Source organism: Hylaeus volcanicus, chromosome 5 (genome assembly GCF_026283585.1).
Source record: "Hylaeus volcanicus isolate JK05 chromosome 5, UHH_iyHylVolc1.0_haploid, whole genome shotgun sequence".
NCBI classification, from domain to species: Eukaryota; Metazoa; Arthropoda; class Insecta; order Hymenoptera; family Colletidae; genus Hylaeus; species Hylaeus volcanicus.
The window spans coordinates 22,783,749-22,807,282 of NC_071980.1; the positions used below are offsets into that span (position 1 = coordinate 22,783,749).

At 33.3% G+C, this 23,534-nt stretch overlaps 1 protein-coding gene across 2 annotated transcripts in view; it reads left to right on the plus strand.

Annotated features, from left to right (window-relative positions):
* The first annotated feature begins 209 nt into the window (after nucleotides 1-209).
* LOC128877634 (F-box/LRR-repeat protein 20) overlaps nucleotides 210-23,534 on the plus strand; it is a 46,174-nt gene continuing 22,849 nt past the window's right edge. The window contains exons 1-3 of one of the 2 annotated variants that reach the window (XM_054125107.1): nucleotides 210-361; nucleotides 20,316-20,546; nucleotides 22,086-22,153. In XM_054125107.1, the coding sequence (XP_053981082.1) occupies nucleotides 332-361; nucleotides 20,316-20,546; nucleotides 22,086-22,153 (329 nt within the window). In that variant the 5' untranslated portion in view covers nucleotides 210-331. The remainder of the gene's footprint in view (nucleotides 362-20,315; nucleotides 20,547-22,085; nucleotides 22,154-23,534) is intronic. The other variant, XM_054125108.1, reaches the window with a different exon arrangement.

Here is a 23,534-nt window from a genome sequence, read left to right on the forward strand (position 1 = left end):
GTGCACGATCTCAGGTGCCGTTGTCGCGCTCCCTCAAAAATAACGATCCAATAGGAAGCGTGTAAACAATGGCTGAACGGCGCCGGATTGGCAGCGCTGTCGCCAAGTCGACTGCGCGCGGCCAATCCCGGGCCCCCGATTCTGGCTACAGGGGAATGTGCATTGGTCGTCCTTTCCCCCCACTACCAGTGACGGCGGCACGGCTCATGTTCAGTAGACTCGGCCATTTCTCTTACGAAGCGTAGCAACTCGTTCGGCCGCGACATTTTTTTCCCACTGACGACCGTGCGGGTATTCCCGGAAGCTTTGCAAAATAACGCGACGCAAAAGGATGATACACTCCGGGCGCACCAGGCTCGAGGTAAGTCAACGCCATCATATGACAGTAAAACGACGGGGCTGTCTCCGACTGTGGAAACGCGCGTCAAAGTTACCACACAAGGGGGGGTTCGTGCGTGTGTCCAATGTTGTCATTGCCGAGGCGAACAGCTGATCCGCTCCCCTGGCCACCGTGATGCTTGGCAACGATTACTCGCCTGTATCACAGCCTCCTGCCGCGACAACGAACAACAAAAGCCAACGGCGGACTCGGTTTCGACGGTGTCTCGTCGAAACGGGACAGTTATAAAGGCTTCTTACATTTTGATCGCTACCATTCCACCGTGTCTCTCTCTCTCTCTCTCTCTCTCTCTCTCTCTCTCTCTCTCTCTCTCTCTCTCTCCGTCTTGCTCGCACTCGCTCTCCTTCTCTCTATCTGTGTCTATCGCTGCGCGTTCTTGCACGCTCCGTCTCTTTCTACGTATCCCGTTTCTCTGTTCCTCTGATCGACCAACCAACCAGCCAACTCCATCCTTTGTTCTTTCATTCTTTGTTTCTGTCTGTCTTGCGTTCGTTCTCTGTTTACTGTTCACCTCGTCTCCGGTAGCGCACTGTCGTCGACGTCGTCGTCATCGTTCGCCGCTGTCATTGTCGTCGCGACGACGGTGTATCGGAACGTCGCATGTCCCTCCAGGGGCGATTTAACGCATGGGATTTTTTAGGGGCTACTGCCCCAGGAGGCCCCGCCAGCTGGAGGCCCTCCAAAGGTTATCCCTCGGACTATGGAATGCAATACACGAAACGCTAACACGCCGAATACACTTGACACGTAGTATTATTTTCGTACTCGTTCCAGAACGAAGTGTTATGTCAAATTTTCCATTACATTTTCACGTTGTCACACTTTCGAACCATGTAACTATTCGGGACGCAGAATTTAAAATAAACATCCCAGTACATATTCAACTTAAAAATTTATATTATTATTTATTATTATTATTATCATTTTTAAAAAATATATATTATTAAAATATATATTATTAAAATATACTATACTCGGCAAAAAAATAATTTAAAATGAACATCCCAGTACATATTCAACTTAAAAATTTGTATACAACATAAAATAACATTTCTTCTTTTAATTATAAAACTCGTAATAAATGTTTACGAAAGAGAGCAACATGTACCATTGTAATTCTCTGCAGTACATAATTCGACAACTTACTAGTGTGTTTTGACTCATAAGTTTCTGGTTATACTTATTTAACATTTAGCGTTAATTCATAGCATTGTAAACTCAATGAAAAACTGTAAACAAAATATTGCACTGCGTCTATGAGTAATTTCAACTTCTTGAGGTGGGTTAGGGAATATCCTCGTGGTCTAACAGAATCTTATTTAAAACTAGTTTTTCGGAAAAGTGATTTTATTTCAATTTTGTCTTAAATAGTGATCTGAACATTTTTTTGTAATGTATTGGGAGAAAATTCGCTGCACCTGTAGCACGACAAAATCTTAGTTGATATTATTTTGTCAAAGACGTTATTTATTACAGTTTTTTGTTGAAAAATGATTACGCTGTCAAAAATGTAATGGTAAAGAATGATTATAGCTTTATTTTCCTTTCGAAAATATTACTGGAGGGGAGACCGACGGTGCCCGTAGCTCAGGGGCCTAGGAAATATTAGTTCAGCCCTGCCCCTGCATCCAATGTTTTATCCTATTCTTTGTTCGGTTCGTCATCGGCTATCGTTGGATCACAATTTCTGGCGATATCGTCTCGACGGTTGACGCAACGTGGTGTTTCTATCAACTTTTGACAGATCGGTATGCGTGCACGTGCTCGTATTCGAGAAACAGTGGAGTACATGGCTCCAAAATGTGACCAAAATTAAAGGAGTTTTCAGATTTATATGTCATTTTGTATACAAGCGTTTTTGGGACGGCTGATTATCAATCTTACTCCAGAATTCAAAAATTGAAAATACCGGATCCAATATCACGGACTTGTTTGGCAAAATGTTATAAGATTTGCATGAAAAATCGTTTGTAAAGGATTTTAGAACTGTTAATTATGAATATAATATGGAAATTTAACAGATTAAAAGTGACGGGTCTAATATGAATAATTTGGAAGTTAAAAAGTAAAAAATTAAACAAAAATTTGTTTAAATAGGGAATAAAAGAAATAATAAAACTAATTTCGGATTTAAGATCTTATACTAAATATGATACGGAAACATTTGAAATACGCGTATAGTAATAACTAGACTGCGGATGTTTATGTATTTATGGCAAATGATAACATAGAGAAATGAATGAGAATGTGCACAAATGCAAAGAGATAAAATATCAACAATAATATACATGTTACATCGTTTAAAACATAAAACACATTTCCATTTATGTTTCAATTCTTTTTCTGTATCTGTGAAAATACGGTTTTTTATAAACATCCGCAGTCTGCTGATAATAAAATGTTTCAAAAGAACAGTGAATAGTCGGTAACGCGAATGTGACATGATATACATATGCGATTTCTCAATACGTTACGACAAACAAAATGCTTAAGATACTATTTTAGCAGAAGTTGGCGGCTAATTTTTGTTGTATAACAAAATAATTAGTAAAGTATCATAACTATAAAAAACGTTTCACTGAATGATCGGTCACTTTCAAACATAAATAGTCCAAAACAAAAAGACGATTATCAATTAGGAGAGGAATGGGTACTATAAAAATTCTTCACGTTGGTTAGAGCATAATGTTTCATGAGTTTATAAATGACAAAAATTGAATAGGTTACACTGTTAGCCTTCATGTATTTAACAATCTCAGAAAAACAAAAAGTTTATATCTGGATCAGAGTTCGAAAATCGATTTTTTTACCAGTATTTTTGGTACAAATACTCCATTGTACGTTGTCGAGGTCCACGTTTATCGTCCAAACTCATCATAAATCTCTCGTTTCTATCTTGATTTGTCGGTCTATCGAAGACAACACGAAATCTACAGCGAGTATAATTCTGATTTCAATTTTTATTAATTGAGCAAGAGATCAAAAGACATTCAAAATTTGCAAACCAAAATAAAAATGTTGCGAATTTCTGATTTCCTACCTTCAGATCTGGTGTACACACATTAAGTTTCATACTTCAACAAAAGTAATTAATAGGTTCAGCACTGTTGATAATTGTTTTTGCGTGTAAATGTACATCTTATCTATGCATGGCTACAGTTGAAGCTACCTTTTGTTGACAGAAACATATATTTGAACAAAAACAAGTCACTCTATTACAGATTAGTATTATTTATTTTTTCACATAATTAAGTAGTTAGTGGTGTAGAGATTGCTGTTTAGTGTGTGAATGGGTCAGGAAATATTAAAGGGCGAAAGCTTACCTAGGGCGATCCTAAAAAATGAATTTTTTGGGGGACAAACGGATAATTTTTTGGTAACAATTTTCAGGGATCGAAAGAACGTTTCTTAGTGCATGTGTCGCAATTTTTGTTTTTAAAATTATCTTGAATTAACAAAGTTCCAACGTTGCCATTGTTTCCATAAGCATTCCCCGATGATTATTCTACATCAGAGCTGGATGTTCCGAAATTAAAAAATCAGGCCTCTTTTAATAACATATTAAATTATCGAAGCGCTATCGAGATTTTTTTTAAGGCTAATTTCTTTCATATGTCAAAAATGGGCATTCTTCAGGGCTGGAATGTGTTCGAAACGTCACCATATTACGGAAAATTATTTTTTTCAAAAAAATCTCTTAGTATGTATGCATTGAAAAATAATTTCGTTCTCTTTACAAAAAGAGTCATGTCTGAATGTGTTAAAATCGACACGGTATGCAACGCAAAAACGGTCCTTAATTTTTAAGATCTCTTTCTTTTTAAAGTACATGACGTATTTAGCGAATAATTTTGTTTTTAACCGACTTCGAAAAGGAAGAGATAACTCAATTCGACATGTATATATTTTTTTTTATGTTTGTTCACCGATTACATCGAGATGGCTTGATCGATCGGAATGAAACTTATTGCATCTGATAGAGCATCACTGCTACTTGGTCCCGTAAACAAAAAATTTGACCTTGGTTCATTTTTTACCACTTTTATCGCAAAAAAAAACTATTTCATGTATGTTCGTCCAGAAATCGATAAAATCGATGAAACCTCTTACGTTTTGCTGTCGGACAGGTTTTCGCGATGATAACATTTGCAAAAATTTATGAATTTTTTTATTATTTATTCTTATTATATTATATTATATATATATATATATATATATATATATATATATATACTTATAACTATTGTTATTCCAAAATTCCAATTTTGTTATGTAACTCGGCGAGGAATGATAATTTCTTCTACAACGTTAACTTGAATTGATATTTTAACCGAATTTTGAGAAACACTTTTCCCAAATTTATATTTTGTGGACTCAAGAGAGTATGCCTACTTAAGAGAATTCAATACTCATATTTAAGAATTTGTTTAAGGCAAACCTTTGAGTTTTGTTTTGCAAACATTTATCTATCGTAATAAACATACTTCTATAAAGCTTCAGTAATTTCTTCATTTACAAATACTGAAAATTATAATAAATATAGTTGATGTCTCGGAAAGCATTCTTTAGTAAGCGTTTCGCGGTGACCACTACTATTCGGAAATGGATTAATTGAAATAAAAAATCCGAGAAGTTTTTAATATTACATAAGTTTATCTAATTTTTATCAGAACGGGTTCCTGAAAGATTAATTTGTAACAAAATGACGATAGCTAAAAATTAAGATAACAATTTTTCACTAAAAAGTCGCTCGCTTTTCGTCTATGAAGTAAAATCTACGCCAAAAAACAAGCATAATACACTGGCACTAAATCGAAATAGTAGTTTTCGATATATATACTGGTTATGCGTTTGAAAATGCAATTCTGTTGATAAACGAGTTTAAAGTTTTTACTACGGATGCTTTTACTGAGGACGAAAAAAACTTAGAAAGATTTAGAAAAGGCTATATCTACTTAACTTACAAAACCGTAAAAAATGATTCTTGTCCCCTACACGCTACTCGACTAACTGCGAAGCGGGTGTCGAGGAATATTATTAAGATAATTTCGTTAATTTTGCTCGAAACCAAAAAGTCGATATTTTTTAAGTTTCTTGGTAGGCCCTGCTCCTCAATCAATTCAGCAAATGAGAAACAAAAAGTAACGTACAAGGCTATGAAAAATATTAGAGGGACCAGAAAGTAATGTCATTTCTTTTACATTAAATTGAAACAAATGTATAACAAGATTTATTTTTAATCGATTATGTAATCGCCTTCGTTATCAACGACCTTTTGCTATATACTGTGCAAATTTTCAATACCTGGTCGATAAAAATCAATTGGTGTATAATGAGCTGGTAAATGATAAAAAAGTATTGACATTCACAGAAACGACATTAATTTCTGGTCCCCTTAATATTTCGGAATTCTATTTTCATCCCGAATCATTTCCTTAGGCGCGAATGATGTGGCCGCATTCGCGCTCAGGCTTCTGCGACATTACACGCGACCGTACATACAGGGTGAGTCACCTAAGAGTTGTACCTAAAATATCCCTGTGCCTTTTAGTTATGCGATAATGTGTCTTACGAGAAAAATGTTTGGTTTGAGGGAAGGGCAACAAAATAATTTCAATGTTATATTTTGCGAGATTTCAAGGCCAATGGCATTTTCTTTTTTTTTTTTTAACGGAATGAGGTATATTCATCATTGTAATCTTATAGTTGATAAAAAGACAAATTCAAATATGTAGAATATATTAACCTTCAGATGACCTTGTGTCAAGTTATTATAAATTCATACTCCAACGTTCACAGTCAACATATTATACATGTCTGAATTTGCCTTTTTATCAGCTATAATATTATAATAATGAAGATAGCCCAATTTCTTTAAAAAAAACACCAATGACTTTGAAATCTCAGAAAATATGACCTTTAGACAATTTTTTGTCTATCAGAGTATGCCCACCTCCAAACGAAACGTTTTTCACTTGCGAGATATATTTGTATTTTTAATATAAACGGAGATATTTTAGGTACAAATCTTAGGTGACCTTGTATATCACGTTTAACGCAAACGCGAAATGTAAACGTTGCCCGATCCGATATTGCGTCGACCCTTCCAACATTGGAAATACAACTCCTCGGGTCCGTGTTTCTCTTTGATTGTTTCTTTAACAATGAAACTAACAACATTTTCGAAAACGATGACCACGACAACGGTCAGTCTGGTCTCCACTTTTTCATATACTTGGCGACATTTTTTTACTTTTTTGAAGTTTTTTATGGGGATCTCCTTAACGAGGCCTCGGACAACATTTTCGATAACTCAAACATTTTTGGGACACCCTGTATAAGACTATAAAGTACATATTTAAATTTGTAGTAAACAATCAATGAATTTCGTTTGCTTTTCATAGAAGACGAATGTTTCTAAAAAAATAACGTTACGTATCTACAAACATTGAAAATTAACAGTTTCAGGAATGAACTGGACCGTAACATTTCAAGAATATTCCCAATAAATTTTAAAGTTAATCCGACTAAAATTGACGAAATTATGAGTCTCGATATAAAATGTGGGTATGTGCAAGTAACTAGGAATACGCCATTCATCGTCAAAATTTTAAATGGGTTTTTGTCGAAACTGTAATACATTTTTCAAATCGGTGGGCAAGATTTCACAAAAACGGCTGAAGCGATCCACTCCAAATTTTACAGGTACACTTAAGTCATGAAAAATTCGTACTTAATTGGTCTAATGGTTTTCTAAACGCATTGTTTCAATTTTACTAATTTTAATTTTTCCGCGTAAAAAGCAACTGCTGTATTTTTATGTATTTAAGTGCCTTTTGTCGACCTCGAAGTATCCGTCATCCCTTAAAGTGTGCGTATGGAGAATTAATAAGAAGATAAGAATTTCTAAGACGAAATTTCGATTATTAATTGATGTTAATATATGCCAATAGATAACCTTGTTTTTTTTTTGTTTTCTTTTTTTTTTTTCATTTTTGTCGCGACTTTCTAACAGATTCCTTTATAATTTAAGTTCAAAACCCTGACAAATGTAGCTACGGTACGTTGCAACTCTTATAATTAACAGAGCTCGTAACTATTATTGTTAGAGAGACAAACTATACCCAGAAAATAACTTATGTTTTTATCAGAGTTGGGCAAAATGTAATCTGATTAAATTTGCCACAATATTTCAATGTTATCGCTCGGTAGCTATCGTATAACTGCGATGTAATTATAGTTGTAAATCATCAAACCATGTACATAATTACCGTGTAATCCCGCATACTTAAGATGTTACCTTTGTAATTAATGCGTGATTACTTTTTAGTTCTTATCATTGAAATGTGATCAGATTACATACCGCTGAACGTACTCATTCATGGGCTCCCTATAATATGGATTTCAAGTTCTTTTACTTATCGAACAATTATTAGAGGAAGCTCAGGAAGCTAAAAGAAAGGCTTCGATGGTTCTCGCTGAAATTCCAATTGGAAAACTTCAAGAACAGTTGCAAACGACGATCGTTTATACATGCTCTTCATCTCGTTAGACACTGTCATAAGTGTAATTTACGCCCCCCTTTGCACAGTATGGATAAAAGCTTTTATCTAAAGGCCAGGTTGATCCTTAAGAAATCAAAAATGTCTTTTAATCATTCTCAAGAAATGGCTAACGCAGAAGAATAAATAAATTCATTCATTTAGGTTGAATATAAGTTATAATTCCAAACTTATTGTGAGAAAAACATGTGGCACCGTGACCTTGTATTTTGAAAATGAGTATAGTATATACATGTATATTATACTTCTTTTCATTATTTGTTTTCTATTTTGTCGCTACTATAGATCACAACAGAATAGGATTACAAAAAAGAAATTTGTTTAAAAATACAATCTAATTTGTTACATTACAGCAATTTTATCTTTATACTGAAAATTCTTGTTGAACATGGTTACACCATAAGGTTAACAATGTTATCTTGAAATTGTTCCCCCTCTGAACCGAAATATTTTTTAACTTTAATTTATGGATTAACCCTCTTACTTGGGAAGCAACTCTCAATTCCAAAACAAATTTTACATCTTAAAATATTTACCAACAGTTTAAATGCAAACACTTCGAACTGATGACAAACTGATGACGAGTATCGTACTCGTATATAGCTTTTAAAATTATTTTGATATAAAAAAATTCCACCCACAGAAATAAACAACAGAGTATAGTACGTATTCATTGTCAATATAGATTTTTATCTATAAAATAGTCTCTAAACTTTCATATTTCATATATTTCTTCCGAAGTTACGATTATTTGAAATAAACGATTCCTAATTTTTCGCTATCGGCATTTTCTACTTCGTAGCCGTTTTCATAAGTTTTCCGTCGTATTGTCGATCAATAATTGTGGGTTTGCAATTCTTTATGGCCTACAGATGCACCATTAATAATTTTGTTACTTTAGCTATCTTAAAATTGGCCACGTTTTATCATCCTCGTTTGGATGAACACCGTCGGACATTCATGTTTCCGAAACGATGGAACATCTTCTTCGTTGAAAAAAATCCCTACTACACAATTATGAAACTGGTACTTGAAGTATATTTTACGTTAAAATCACTTTGATTTTACCGAAAGGGAATAGAAAGTTTGTCGGAGAGATTGGCGGAGATTGTCGATAATTATGGAGATGATATTATTGATTAAAATTGTATTAACTCTTAAATATAATAAAATTCCGTAGAGTATCAAATAACGACAATACCCATGAGTACCTTTGGTAATTCACCCTAGCGAAAATGTCGTCGAGCCCGAAACGTCAAACCAAGTAACTTTACTTTGTTAAATTTAGTAACTTCATTTCTTATTCGCTTTGTAAGGATAACCGAGTATAGAACCATTGTTCTAAAGACTTTGTTACCGTGCAATCCTTTTCCAGGTAGATAAAATCGTTAGCAAGAAATTAAGCGCAGCTTATATCAGCGAGGATGTTAAGGGTCGATTCGATAATTACATGATAATTACATGAATTAATCGGTTCAAGGACCGTCGACGAAAAATCGACGCCGCGAATCGCGAAGCTGCATCAATCTGGATGTTCCGAAAGGGTATTTATAGAGAAGATCGATACCAAGGACCGCGTGTTGCGATTATTTTTTAAATACCTGCTCGCGGTCGTTCCATCTCTTTTTTTTCGAGCATTTCTAATTATCAGCAATTGAAACATTCTTTTACATTTGCACGCCGTGATTCACTTTTATTTGAATGTTCATCGAAAATCGATACGTCCGAGGTTCGCCCTGCTGTTCTGATTCGAATTCGACGCTGTTTCGGCGATTGGACACTGCTGACTAACTTTCAGCGATCTTTCTTCTCATTTTTATTTTTTATACTCTCTCTATCACGTGTATCACTTACGGAGCCCACTGAAACTCATTTTTTCGCTAAATGATATTTTTCACATTTACGCTGAAACTACCAAGGCGATCAATTTAACTTACGCATGTACAGTGTGTGTAGAATGTATTCATACACCGATCAATTTCCTAAAAAACTTTTGTATGAAATTGTGGTTTCTTAAATTCTTTTTTTATAATCAATGATATTCTAAATATTCTTAGAAATCTCTAGAATATATAATATATCCAAACAACAATTACTGGTTTATATAATTTGCGAAATTAACAAGAATATACGAAAAATTGGTAGAAATGTAGAAGAAATAAGTATTTGTACGATTCTTACGACGAACCATTTACAGTAGAGTTTGTAACGTAGACCCATCACTTTATTGCTTTGTACGAATTAGAAAACATTCAATTTCTAGTAAAGTTCCATAAATCATCGACATTTAGGTAATTTAATGCCTAAAAGAGTAGCAGTAATTATAAAATCAAAAGGAAATCCCACGAAGTATTAATTATTTATAAATTAATGTAAATTTCGTTTTCTTTTTTGTGAAGTTTTAAAAATTAAACAGTTGTACGAATACTTATTGCTTCTATATTTCTATCGATTTACGTTTTTTCTTGTTAATTTCGCAACTTATATAAATAACTGTTTTTTTTTTTTTGTACTGTATCCATTCTAGAGATTTCCAAGAATATATAAAATATATAAAAATATATAAAATATTCACATGGTTTTTTTGGAAATTGATCGGTGTGCGAATACTTTCTACACCCACTGTACGTACCTTAAACTTATTTCTGAATTCACTCAATTAATAACAATCCTTTTACCGCAATATTTGCGAACAGTTGCCATAATACAGAAGTAATTTAATTGATAAATTAGTCTGCTCTTTCTCCCTGTAATTACAAGGATATAGTCGTATGTAGAACCTGTGCCATCTTAACGTATGAACGCGTTACACATTTGCCTAGAGGCCCCACAAAACTAAGAGACTCCTTGCTAGTTTGTGCAATTTGTCATTCTAATTACGCAATATTATTGGTAGCGGCACTTCGATCCTTTTTTTTTAGTCCGCAATATCTAAAGTAAATAAATTTTATAATTTTATATCTCAGTGCACTGTTTTGCCTGGGGTCCCACATCGCTGTTACGACGGTCCTGTATAGAACAGGTATGCGGTGAACTTGAGTAGCTTTAAAGAAATAAAGAGGGAAACGGTAATTATTATTACGTAAAACCATTAGATTATTCCGCGCTATATTTCGCACATACATACATGCAGTGAGGCACATAATTATTGTCACACACAGGGAGTTACCACGATATGAAAAATTAAAGGAACAATACAAACTTTTTCTATTCTCTCTATTTTAGAAGTATAGTATTTACGTTACTAAAATTATGTGTTTATGTAATTATAAAGAAAACGTAACGATTCTGAGCAATGCTTGAGTCATAAAATTATTGACACGAGCTGTAACAGTTGATAATTTTATTAGCGTTAAAATTTGTTACGGTGACCTTTTTGTTTTATCACTCTAGATCTAAATCTCCTTGGGATTTATTTTATTATCTCTTTTTAAATAATCATTTTCAATATTATTCCATTTTCCTTGCAATATTATTTTATTAGATGTTCTTCAGCATTTTAAAGGTCCCTTTCAATTATTCAAATGAAATGTCCTATTTCTATGACAGAGTCTGATAGAGTAGTGAATTTTGAGAGTAAAAGTCTTAAGCTATACCTATCCCGAAATTAATATAATATTTTCCGAAATATTCAGTCATCGAACTTTTACAATTTGACCTTGATTGACTTTGAATCGTAGGTCGTTGGACTTTTTTCCTTCGAGCAGAACATTTCTACGTTTTGCGGCATCCATTCCAGCCTTAAAACGCTATTCATAATTTTTTATCGTTCGAAGCCATAAAACGTGTATACGACATATGTATAGCAAGTACAAAAATTCCAATTGCAATATTTCGATACCTAAATATCTTGCTAACCAATCAAAGATTGTATAGGTACACTCTAATAGTTCAAATCTTAGGAAAAAATCGGAAATGAGTATCCAATTTCCAAAACGTGTCCACTCAGAAAATGCTTCATACAGGACCTGATGTAATTCAAAGTCATTCGAAATCAGACAAGTTTAATACATAACTAATAAGCTGCTCGTAGTGAGGATTGTTACGTGTTAAATTTTACTGTAACATTTGAAATAGATCATCATATTCAAAACAGTATGGTATCAAAGACTAAACTAGTTAGGTCTAAGGTCGATTCAGACTATACGACACGGACCGTCACGTTCCGACAACGATACGTACCGGCGCACAGTGGGACAAAACGGCTCTCGGCGATCAAAAATCTGTAACTTTAGTTCTACTGGAGATATTTTAATGATATTTGGAGGAGTTTTGCTCCACATTGTGGCCTTTGAGTTATATTAATATAAAATATATTAATCTAGAGGGTGACGAAATATTTACATATAAAGTACAGTGTGTTGAATATCTTAGCTATATGTTATATACTTTGTGTTTTATAATTAAAATTCACATCAAATCTGTTAATAAATATGAAAGAAACGAATTCGGTTACTTAGAAATGAATACACACATGTTTTAACAGTGGAAATAGGTTAATCAGTAGGTGACTGTCTTTTCTTTTCCGTACCTCAGATGTTTCAGTCGATACAGTTAATAATGCACATTTTCACACCCATACCACGAGAAAAAGAATAACGAATAAAACACCACGTGTATCTCTGCTTTTAATTTTATTATGTTTTCCGAGAAGAAAGTAATTGCAATTGGTATACTCATTACCACGACGAAACTAAACAGATATGAACGTTACCTTTAGTTTTGTAATTGTAATGGATAAAATTCAATCTTGCAGTTGGAAATAGAAGTGAATGCTAAGTAAAAAATTATTAGGGTATATGGGATTGAAACTTGTTCAGAAGCAAAAAGAATTAGCTGCTACTTTCTGCTACTTTTAAAGAAAACAGCGATTAAAGTAAACTCTGCCTCGCGTGACCACTACAGCCAGTGTTCAGTAGCGATCGTAACGGTCGCGCGAGACAGAGTTTACTTTAATCCCTGTTTTCTTTAAAAGCAGCAGAAAGTAGCAGCTAATTCTTTTTGCTTCTGAAAGAGAAAGGTTCAGCCTTTCGTGTGGTACTGATTATACCCCGGGACTCGACGGGACTCATCTTTAAAAACTTATGTAGAGTTAAAATTTTAATACGCTGTACTTCCTTTTATTTAAATGTTATTTTTGAACAAGTTGTTAACATTTTTACTTGCTTTATGCACTGAATACAATCTATACTAATCTAGCAAGCTTTATGATTCATTGGAATTTCGTCTTTACGAGCAAAGTTTTTCAGAATCGTACATTGAAGTTAGGTGTGATATCATAAGCATTTTGCTTGAACGAATTTCAACTGACTTTGAATGCGCACCAGAGCTAAACGAGACCAAATATAAAAAAAACGGATTGCACTACATTAAACAGCAATTTGTTCTCTATCCATGTACTTGAACAGTTTTCCCATTTTTCGAATTCACGAAAATCGATTTTTGATCACCGAGCGCCGTTTTGTCCCACTGTGCGGCGCCGACACGACAAAACATTAAAATACGCGTTTTAATGAAACTATTCACACTTAACGGACACCGACTTGAACGTTCCGTCAACGGGAATAGTGCGAATAGTTCCATTAAAACGCGTGTTTTAATGTTTTATCGTGTCGGAGACGGTACATGTCGTTGCCGGAACGTGTCGTATAGTCTGAATCGACCTTAACTCGGTTGTTATACAGGGTGGTCCACGCAATTGTTTCAAGTCATAACTCCGTTATTATTGCATTTACGAAAAAATACTAAAGGAGAAAGGAGAAAGATAAATGGTTCGAAAAACACTACATCTGTATGACAAACAATTGCGTGGCCCATCCTGTATACATAAATTACAAAAGTACGCTATATACGTGATCTGTGTATCCCCGAAAAACAAACACACTAAAATACTAAGCATCCTACATATACAATAAAAATACTAACACAACCACCAAGGTATACATACGTATACATATGTGTTCCACACGCTGCATAGCAAGACACGCCGAACATAGACACTAGCCTGCTAAAGATAGTTTTATCATTTACATAACCATAGCGTTACGATGATTGAAAAAGGAAGTACAAGGTGTGATTGTATATATCCAATATAAAACCTTGATCTTATTAGCTCGAATCTCACTGCACGCATTCCTTCAAATGGTGATTTCTTTATAGAAGGATCGATAGATATATTGTAAGACTGGATAGTAAGCGAGTCAATTTTGAAGTTTCAAACTAAATCCGGTGATGATCTCAAGTGCGCGATTATCTGATTATTTGGTTTTGTGAGGTCGATGGTCGCTTTGCGTAGGCTAATAAAAAATATATTATTAAATATACTTCAGCTGCTGTCGATGCAAATGAAAGTTGTTATTATGTCGTTTTCCATTTCATATTTAATTGAAAGGGTTTCAATGCTGTTTCTCAAATCCTGACTAACCAAAGAAAGCACTTACAAATTTGCGAACATGGTGACTTAAAATTATATCTATCGAAATTAGTTCCAAATATCGCCGACCTCAAGGTTCTCATTGAAACTTTAAATTTATTCTTCATGTAGCTTATTATTTGTATGTTACGCTGAAATTATATAAAATGCTTAGAAAAGTAAAAATATTTGTTATATTTCGGCTTGTCGTAGATCAATCAGAGAGCCTCAAAATAATTTTTCCGCATGGTAGATAGCGCTCGTTGCAATTATCTGAAACAAACAAACCGAAAAGATTTTATTTTGTATGAGTGCAACTATCGTCTGAACTAGAATACATAGAAGATATTGAAAAAGAAAAAAAATGATGGTTTGAAAAACAATTGCAAAAGTTTAATCAGTTTTTTGAGTTGCAAAACTTTCATTTTGTAAATATTTACTTAATTGTAATAACTACAGGTGCCAAGTTATAAGTAAATCCCAGCCAGCTTAAAAAATGCAAGTTTTTAGACCTTTAGAAAGTGTGTTTAAGGAATAAGGGTACTTTTGCGGTCAAAAAATAGTTTTCACAAATTTTTTTTTCATGCTTGGTTTATATATTTCGTAATCAGTATTTCTTTATTTGACAGATGTATGTTTGAAGATATAATATAAAAATTTTCATTGAAAAATATAAAACATTCTTTGAGATACGAGCGATCTGCTTGCAGGTCTCCAAAAAGGTATGGTTAGCGGCTAATAATGTTACGTAAGACTGGATCTACTGAAACAAAATATTCAAACGGATTTTTTTTAAATAATGTTTAAACTAATGTTTCAATGTACCTTTTGAGGAAATATCGATTTTTAAACAACTGTCGCGTATCTAAAGTTAAAAGTCGCTTTTTTCGCGAAAAACAATGCACTAATATCCTCCATAAAACTAAAGTGAACGTTAAAAAAATCAACCACACACAACGATTGAGTAGGATATATTGCTGTCTTAAACGAACCTGTAAAATTTGAAGTGGATCGATTCAACTGTTTTAGAGAAATCGTATTCGCCGATTTGGAAAGTGCAGTTTCGAGAAAAATGCGTTTGAAGTTTTGATGGTGCATGCCTACATAGTGTGTTGAGCTTCATAGCTTCGTCGTTTTTAGTTGGATCAATTTCAAATTTACTGGAAGTATTCTTGTAATATTATGATTCAAGAAAATACCAAAACTCCAAAACATAAATGCCATTTTTGGAAATGTCTAAGCCCTTTTCAAGTGAATGTTCTTTTAGAGTATTCTTTTAGAGTATTTAACAAGTGATAAATAATACATACGGGTAATAAGCTATTCCAGAGTCATGAAGTATACCTTATTCTTCCTCATGAAACTCTTGTAAAGCAGCATTAACCATTTTGCGAGCAATCCGTACCTCCTTAATTGGTTATCACGTTTGTCTGCAAAACTTTTCGCCTCTAGGCCAATAACAATTCCCATTGCTTCAAATACTCTGAGAATAGAATAGTACCCTTCATTAACAATACCTGTTGCTAAATAAGTAGCGATCTGCACAGTTTCCACTCCATAGTATATGTATTTTAGTGAATGAAATCGTTGAGATATTGTTTGGCGTCGACGCGGTGCGCCGCAGAGTAATCGAGACAGCGAAATTTAGGTTTCTAGAACTGATTACTTTCAGCTTTATAAACAGCTCAAATATCCCATAACTTTTAGATTGACAAATGAAAGAGAAGGTGATGATAATCTCTTTGTCTTGAAAATTGGATATGATTTACATGAATTTATAAAAAGTAAAAAAGTGTTTTTCGCTATTACAATTAGCATAAATTAGAAGGCAGAGATTGTCTTTTTACAACGATACCATAGAAAATCATGTATCACGTTCGCGACGGGATCAGCCACCGGTGGTACATGAGATATTGTCGTGTCATAACATTTAAAAAACTGATTACTGTAATTAGCAATTACATTTTTACATACATAAAAGAACTATTGTTTGCTGTGAATATTTTTTTTTTTTTTTTTGAATTGCAAGCACAAAACCGGCCGATTGGCGCAAAATGGACAAAATATAGTAACGCGATTGATTTTTGTTGCGTCTACGGACGTGACCACTTGTGTTTGTAACAACTTGTGTTCTTATTTCAATTATTTAATGTTTCCGAAATATGGACAATGTTGAAACAAGGAATATAGTGGTTAATTTCGGATTTAGAGCAAAAAAAGAAATCAATTCTTAAGCGCCATCTCTAATGTCTCAAGCGTAACACCAAGGAGATAATGAATATATTGGTAATTTCGAACTAATCCCGCCAGCTGACAGAAAGTACGAAAAAAACAACACCGCACAGCGGGCCGGATCGAAGAATTTAGTGGCATGTTGCTAAAAAATCGCTTGTCTCATATCAATGTCTGCTGACTTTATATTGTTTCTCAAATGTTCATCACTACTGAAAATGGAGAAATTAATGAAATTTAATAAAAACTGTAATTAAAAGTAACACTCGAACTTAAACATTTTCTAAATACCATTTTTCGGCCAAAAAAATGCTTTTCTTCTTCTCGACATCGTGTCAAACCCATTTGATATCTTCCGACCGTTTTTTTTTTTAATAGAGAACATTCTTTTATGTTCATATTCACATCTCGAATTAAGAATTATTGTTTGAATTTTATTAAAAAAATAATCGATCGAATAGAAAGAATCGTGAATCCATTGATAACACTTCCATAAAGATAACCATATAAAAATGTGCACACATCGCATAGAAATTACTTAAATAATATTATAAATATAAACAACTCGCTCCGTATGGATTTAGCGGATTTTACTACATAAAACAAATGTTATGATTGTGCAACTAATGAAATAGTCATGCTTAGTTATTTAATTAACGCATTGCATGTATGTTTACAGTTCACTCAATAGTTTTTTTTATAAAATAATCATTAATTTCATAAACTCTGTAGTAAACGTTTTAGTAGCGGTACAACTTTTCCCTACAACTATTTATTAATAATAATATTAATCTCGATGTCATATGCATTACATGTGATACATTGCACAAGTTTCTATTTTATAGAATATTTTAGAAAATTCGTGAAATTTAATAAAAATTTACCTTGGCCTATAACGACGAATATTTCATTTCCACTTATGTTCGTTACATATTTCTTGTTTGCGATTAAAAAATTAATTGATATGACACCAACTATTACGAAACGAAATACTAGAGAACTCAATATTACAGTCTCGCAGAGAACAGCAAAATAGGAAGAAAAAACAATGTACGCTTAGTTTTAGAAAAAATACATTCGCGCGTCAACAAGAGATACTGCAATTTCTCGCTTAATGTTAAATTATGTATTAGAGATGGAGTGTTTATACTTCTTCAGCTTGAGCGACTCATCGGCGTCGACTCGAGTGGCTGAGAATTTAAAACTCGGCTGATTACAGTTCAAAGCGGTTCCGCGCGCAGATCAGTGCCGCAGCTAATAGTGTAAATTAAATTCCTCTTTTTAAATATCACATTCTATTTTATTGATTTGAATTCATCATTTATGGATGTTATTTAGTCACTACGTAGACGTTAACGTTAAAAAGAAGACCAATGGTATTTTAATTAGAAACAGTGATATGATTCAATGATAATCTCTTTAATTAAAATTTTAATCTCCTACCGAAACCAAAACAATTGCACTCATTGCTTTATTATTCAATTAAAGTTTTATTATAAATTCTTTGAAAAAGATCTGGAGAAGTGTCGAAGCTGTAATCAAAAAATTACATGCAATCACTGGCCTAGTTTACACCGTAGAAACTTTTGATACGGATATCAAGCTGATTCGAAGTAAGTCTTAGATACGCTCTTGTTTACATCGATTGTATTAAGTTACATAGGTTAGACTTTTTAATACGAATACAGTTTCTTTTTTTTTTTTTTTTTTTTTCAAATTTTAGAAACATACGTATATCAACGTTTACAGCGCGTTGAGAATATTTTATACGCGTATTAGTTTGGTCTGATGAATAAATTTGATACAAATTTAGTTCTTAATACGCGCATCAACTGTTCGGTGTAAATCAGGCCATTGTTTCAAATCGAAACGCTTTAATGGACAATATAAAACACTGTAATTTGCATTTGCACTGCATTAGTGTTAACATAACCATATGTGTTCAGCACCACTTTGAAGTTTCAGCCACTTGCGATTTTACAGCTATCGGTGCATGCATGTGCCCAGGTAGAGATAGGAAGAATTTTATTTGAATAATAGACGACGAATAACTATACGGTACACTGATTTATTAGCGATGTTTATTCAAGTGCATAATTACGTAATTCAACCATTAAATTTTATTTAGCGAATAACCGATAAAAAGAAAGTATGCATGTATTTTTTATTCGTCATTCAGAATTTTCTATGTATTGCGAATTACTTAGCAACTGATCTTCGGTTAACGCTAGAACTACGAAGCCAGTAAAACTACTCAATTATTAAGTATGGTTTTGCCGCAACTTTTTATGACATTTATTGAAATACGGAACTAATTATACAATGTATTTCGTTTATATCGGAATGGTAAAGTATCTCGTAATGGGAAGAGCTATCAAAAAAATTTGTTTGTACACAAATTATTTGGTACAAAAGGGCAAATTATGTGGTGTAAACAAATTTTTTGTAAGTAAAGTGGTGTGGGAGATTTAAGTTACACATTAATTTTTTTTTTAATAGAACCCTTTAACTTTTAATAAAGTAGAATTTGTTTAGACAAGTTCAATGACCTATTATACGTGGTCATTTATTGTAATATAGAACCTTAGATTGGAGGTTTTATTTAGTAGATTTAAATGTACCCCGACAATTGATCGAACAAGGACAGAGCATAATTATTCCTTTTCCTTAAATGATAAAGAAACCGCATTTTTGGATCGGAGAAAGCAATTCTCCCCTTAAATCTACTGAAAACAAACTTCAATTTAAGACTTTATATTGGGTACAATTAATGAGTATTTAATATAGATCGACGAATTTGTCTAAACAAATCCTTCCTTAATATGAACAAGGTCCTACTTAATAAAAGTTATCTGTTTATTAAATCTCCTCCACCCAGTTTACTTCTGAAAAAATTATTTACACCATAGACATAATTTGCCATTTTATAGCAAATAACTTTTGTAATAACATTTTTGTGATAGAAATTACAAGTTTATATACAAAAATAAGGATGCGTAGGTCTACCAGACTTGTAGCACCATGTACAATTACTTTATTATATTTTTTTGATAGTTTTATCCTCTAATTAAGTATTGAACCATTCCGCTTTAATGGGCTTGGAACATCAAAAAATGAAAAAAAATCACTTTCTTTTAAAAATTTTTTTCAATTAAAATTTAAGCGATTCTGAACAATTCTACGCAAAGAAAATTGAATTTGAAGCACTAGAAGTGGTAAAAAATTTTTTTGTGAGAAAAAAGACATTTTGTTTAAAAAAGCGGAATTTCTTTTTTTTTTTTGAAAAACTTTCTTACCACTTCTAGTGCTCTAAATTCAATTTTCTTCGCGTAGGATTGTTCAGAATCGCTTAAATTTTATTTAAAAAAAAAGAGCGAAATGATTGATGTTGATTTTTTTTTTTTTTTCATTTTTTGATGTTCCAAGCCCCTTACACGAGACACTCTGTATACTCTTCATCTAATTTCTAAAATATCCTAGTATTTAAAATGCATATGCGTTGACCGTCAATAATTCTACTGTTAATGTTAACTGGTACTCTCTGTTTCTAGACAATAAGCGAAAAATAACTGTATTTTTAATATCTTTCTGTTGCTGTCATATCAATTGTTAACAAACACAAAGATTACGGTGTTTACGAAATCGGTATTGTTCTTGCCGGAAGAACCGTGAGAATCGTTCTCGTGATCGATGATAATGGTTGTTTTAGAAAAAAGTAAGTCGCGTGGGCGTAGGAGGAGGGGGCCAGGTCGGGCAAGGGGTGCAACCGGTCGAGGAGTCTGGTGCAAGTGGTCAGTGGTGGAGGCAACAGCATCCATCGTATCATCATCATCATCATCACCAACACCATCACCATTATCACCATCAGCCCGGTTATTACACGTCGCAATCGCACACTCACAACAATCCTGTCACTACCATGAAGCAGTCTTACATGCAGGTTGGTCACCTTATACTCTCACGCATGCCATTTTTTCTCGTTTCGCGTTATCATTAGGCTAAAATGTCGTTGCAGCGCCCAAACTAGCCTGGGCACGAAAATTTGACCGTGTGAAAAACGATATGTGAAGATTTACAGAAAAAGAAAGAGAGACTTTTAATTAGATTTTAGAAAAGAAAAGAGAAAGAGAATGAATGTATAATAAATTGTAGTTCGCACCCCTGGTGGGAGTCAGGTTAAGTTAAAAATGTACGGAAAGGTAATAAGTTCATATTAATTTAGCAACACTTAGTAGTGTAATAAGGCATCTAATGTATCCTTAAGAGGTTAGGCCACTCTAGAATTTTCGAAAAATTGATTTTTTCTTTTTCTTTTAAATGATCCCTTAGGACTTGAAATATGATATCCCAAAAGATTATGGCCGAGAAAAATCTCTAAGTACTTGGTTTTCGAATTTTAGTACAGCGCAGATTAGAGCAGGTGTCTACTACTTAAAACTTCAAAGGCGTTTATCTCAAAACTGCATTTTTCAAGTTGGCCGAAAACATAACTCAGACAATTTTCAACCGATTCACTTGAAATTTTGAATTAATCTTTAAAAATACGTTGTCTATGGAAGTACGTAGGATTTTTCTTTTATATTGCATAGTCCATTTGTAATTAACAATTTTCTGACGATTTTGTAGGCACATTTTTCACTTTTCACTTCGGAAGTGCGCGATTTGGCCAAAAATCAATATATCGAAAAAATCCTACGTACTTCTACAGCTGCTGTTATATATAATCGAAAAAAATTCATTGGCTCATAATTAAAAAATTACAAGAGCTGTATATCCGGTCGTGGACCCTGGAAAAACGGAGACGTCATCGCAAAAAACGCTGCACAGCCGCCATGTTGAAATTAATCGCTTCAAAAAAATGATTGTATACAGTCACTGATATCTATGGTAAACACCCTTTTTTTGTAATCTCGATTTGTTTTGTAGTTTTTCTGAAAAAAAATCCCCAAGAAAGCCTGTTTTTTCGCCTTCTAGAGTGGCTTAACCCCTTAACACTTATAAATTTTTAAATTTTTGTATAGGAACTGTATTGTTTCTTCCTGTCCAATTGCAATTAAGAGCAAAAGCGTTTGTGAAAGCTCTTTCGAGTATTCGGTGAATTATTATAGCTGTTTTATTGCCACCCACGTAACTGAAGTAATTGATCTAGAAAACTCAATTTTTGAAAAATAAATTTTTTGAATCGAATCAGGACACTCTCTTAATGTTTTTGAGTCACTTTTAGAAAATCGTCTTTCAAGTTTTACATCACTTAATCTTATTTCAGAACAGCTCTTGGGTATATCGATTCTACAATCCATAATACTTAGGATTTTCAAGTAGGACTACTTACATTTTATTCTTAGAACTACATACAAACCATCATTTAAGTACAACAGCAAAAATTTGATTTTTTGACGTTTCAACACGGGCTAATTTCTCTTCCATCCAATGAACAGAATCCTTGTTTATTTGAATCTGTTTCTTTTTTTGGTTGCAGCTAACATGGGTGTTTCATGACGACGAGGCGCAGATAAATAAGAAACTGCCAAAAGAATTGCTGCTTAGGTACAGTAAGCAACAAACATCTTGTTTTTTCCCTTCTTTTCATTAACATTTCAGTCTTTTTTACGCGACATTAACGAGAGAACCACGTGAAGTGTACCAAACATATTTTAATCCATAGACTGCCACGGTAGTCACTGGTGACCGTTACTTTAAACTATTAGCGTACTTTAAAATCGTTGGCAATGAATGCGTTTCAATAAAAAGTTTACTAAAAGTGGCTTTAAGATTTTGTTTTTTAGTAAGAATACTATCAGCGTAATCGTGGTGATTATCTAAAACATCATTGTTTATTCTTAATTGTAATTAGATACTTATATTCAAAATAAAATAATCGAATATATTCCATACCATTTGGGTTTTATCAAAAATCAAATCTTAAAGCCTCTTTGGAAAACTTTTTACTTCTAATTCGTACAAAGTAATATGTTCAAAATAACTTGAACATATCCAGAAACTCTTTACATAAGAGAAGAAGTGTGGAAGTCCGGGTGTTAACGAAACTTCGTAGTTCAATAGAAAATTCAAAAATACTTAACTTGTGTTTGGTTGCAAGCGTAAATTGGCCATCATTTACAGAATAATTATTTCATTCATTTAACATCTGTATTTCGCAGCGGGAAAGCAGGATACGAAGAGGAAACATTTTTAGTACACTGACTATGCCATATCAAATGAGCTGAGCAACAGCTGTCTTATATTCCAATTCGAATTTGACAATGAAGCATATAATTGTCTACCAAGGTTATTAATACTGTATAACTGTATTATTTCTTCAAATGGGACGGTAATTGGTGGTTAGAGAGTGTCTCACTGCAAGTTTTTGCCACTGCAGGCGCCATAAACGTATAACGTAAATAAAGCTCGTTGAATGTTTTGTTATTTATTAATATTTATCATCTAATGATTTAAAAACATTTTATATGCGCCGATATTTTTTGTTAGGTTGCAAAAATGAAACTTCAAAGTCGATTTTCTCGGAAACAAAGCCTCGCATGAAAAATTGTTATTCTATATTTTTGACTTATTTTTTTATATCGAATCACATCCTTTTCGATTGTACCACCAGTTACCGAATACCTTGATTTCGCAATTTACATAAATAGCTATTTTTTTTTACTCTATCTATTCTAGAGATTTCCGAGAAATATGTAGAATGACGTTGTTTATAAAAAATAAGTTAATAAATTACAATTTTGCATAGTTTTTTTGGAAATTGATCGGTGTACGAATACTTTCTACACCCACTGTATATTATATCTCTATAACGAAGCCGCAGTTCGCAAATTGGTAAAGGACCTTTCGATTCGTACTGTTTTCAGGACCACAGCCGCCAAAAAGCGCCTAAATATTAAGAAACAGCCTGTATAATACAGTACAGTTC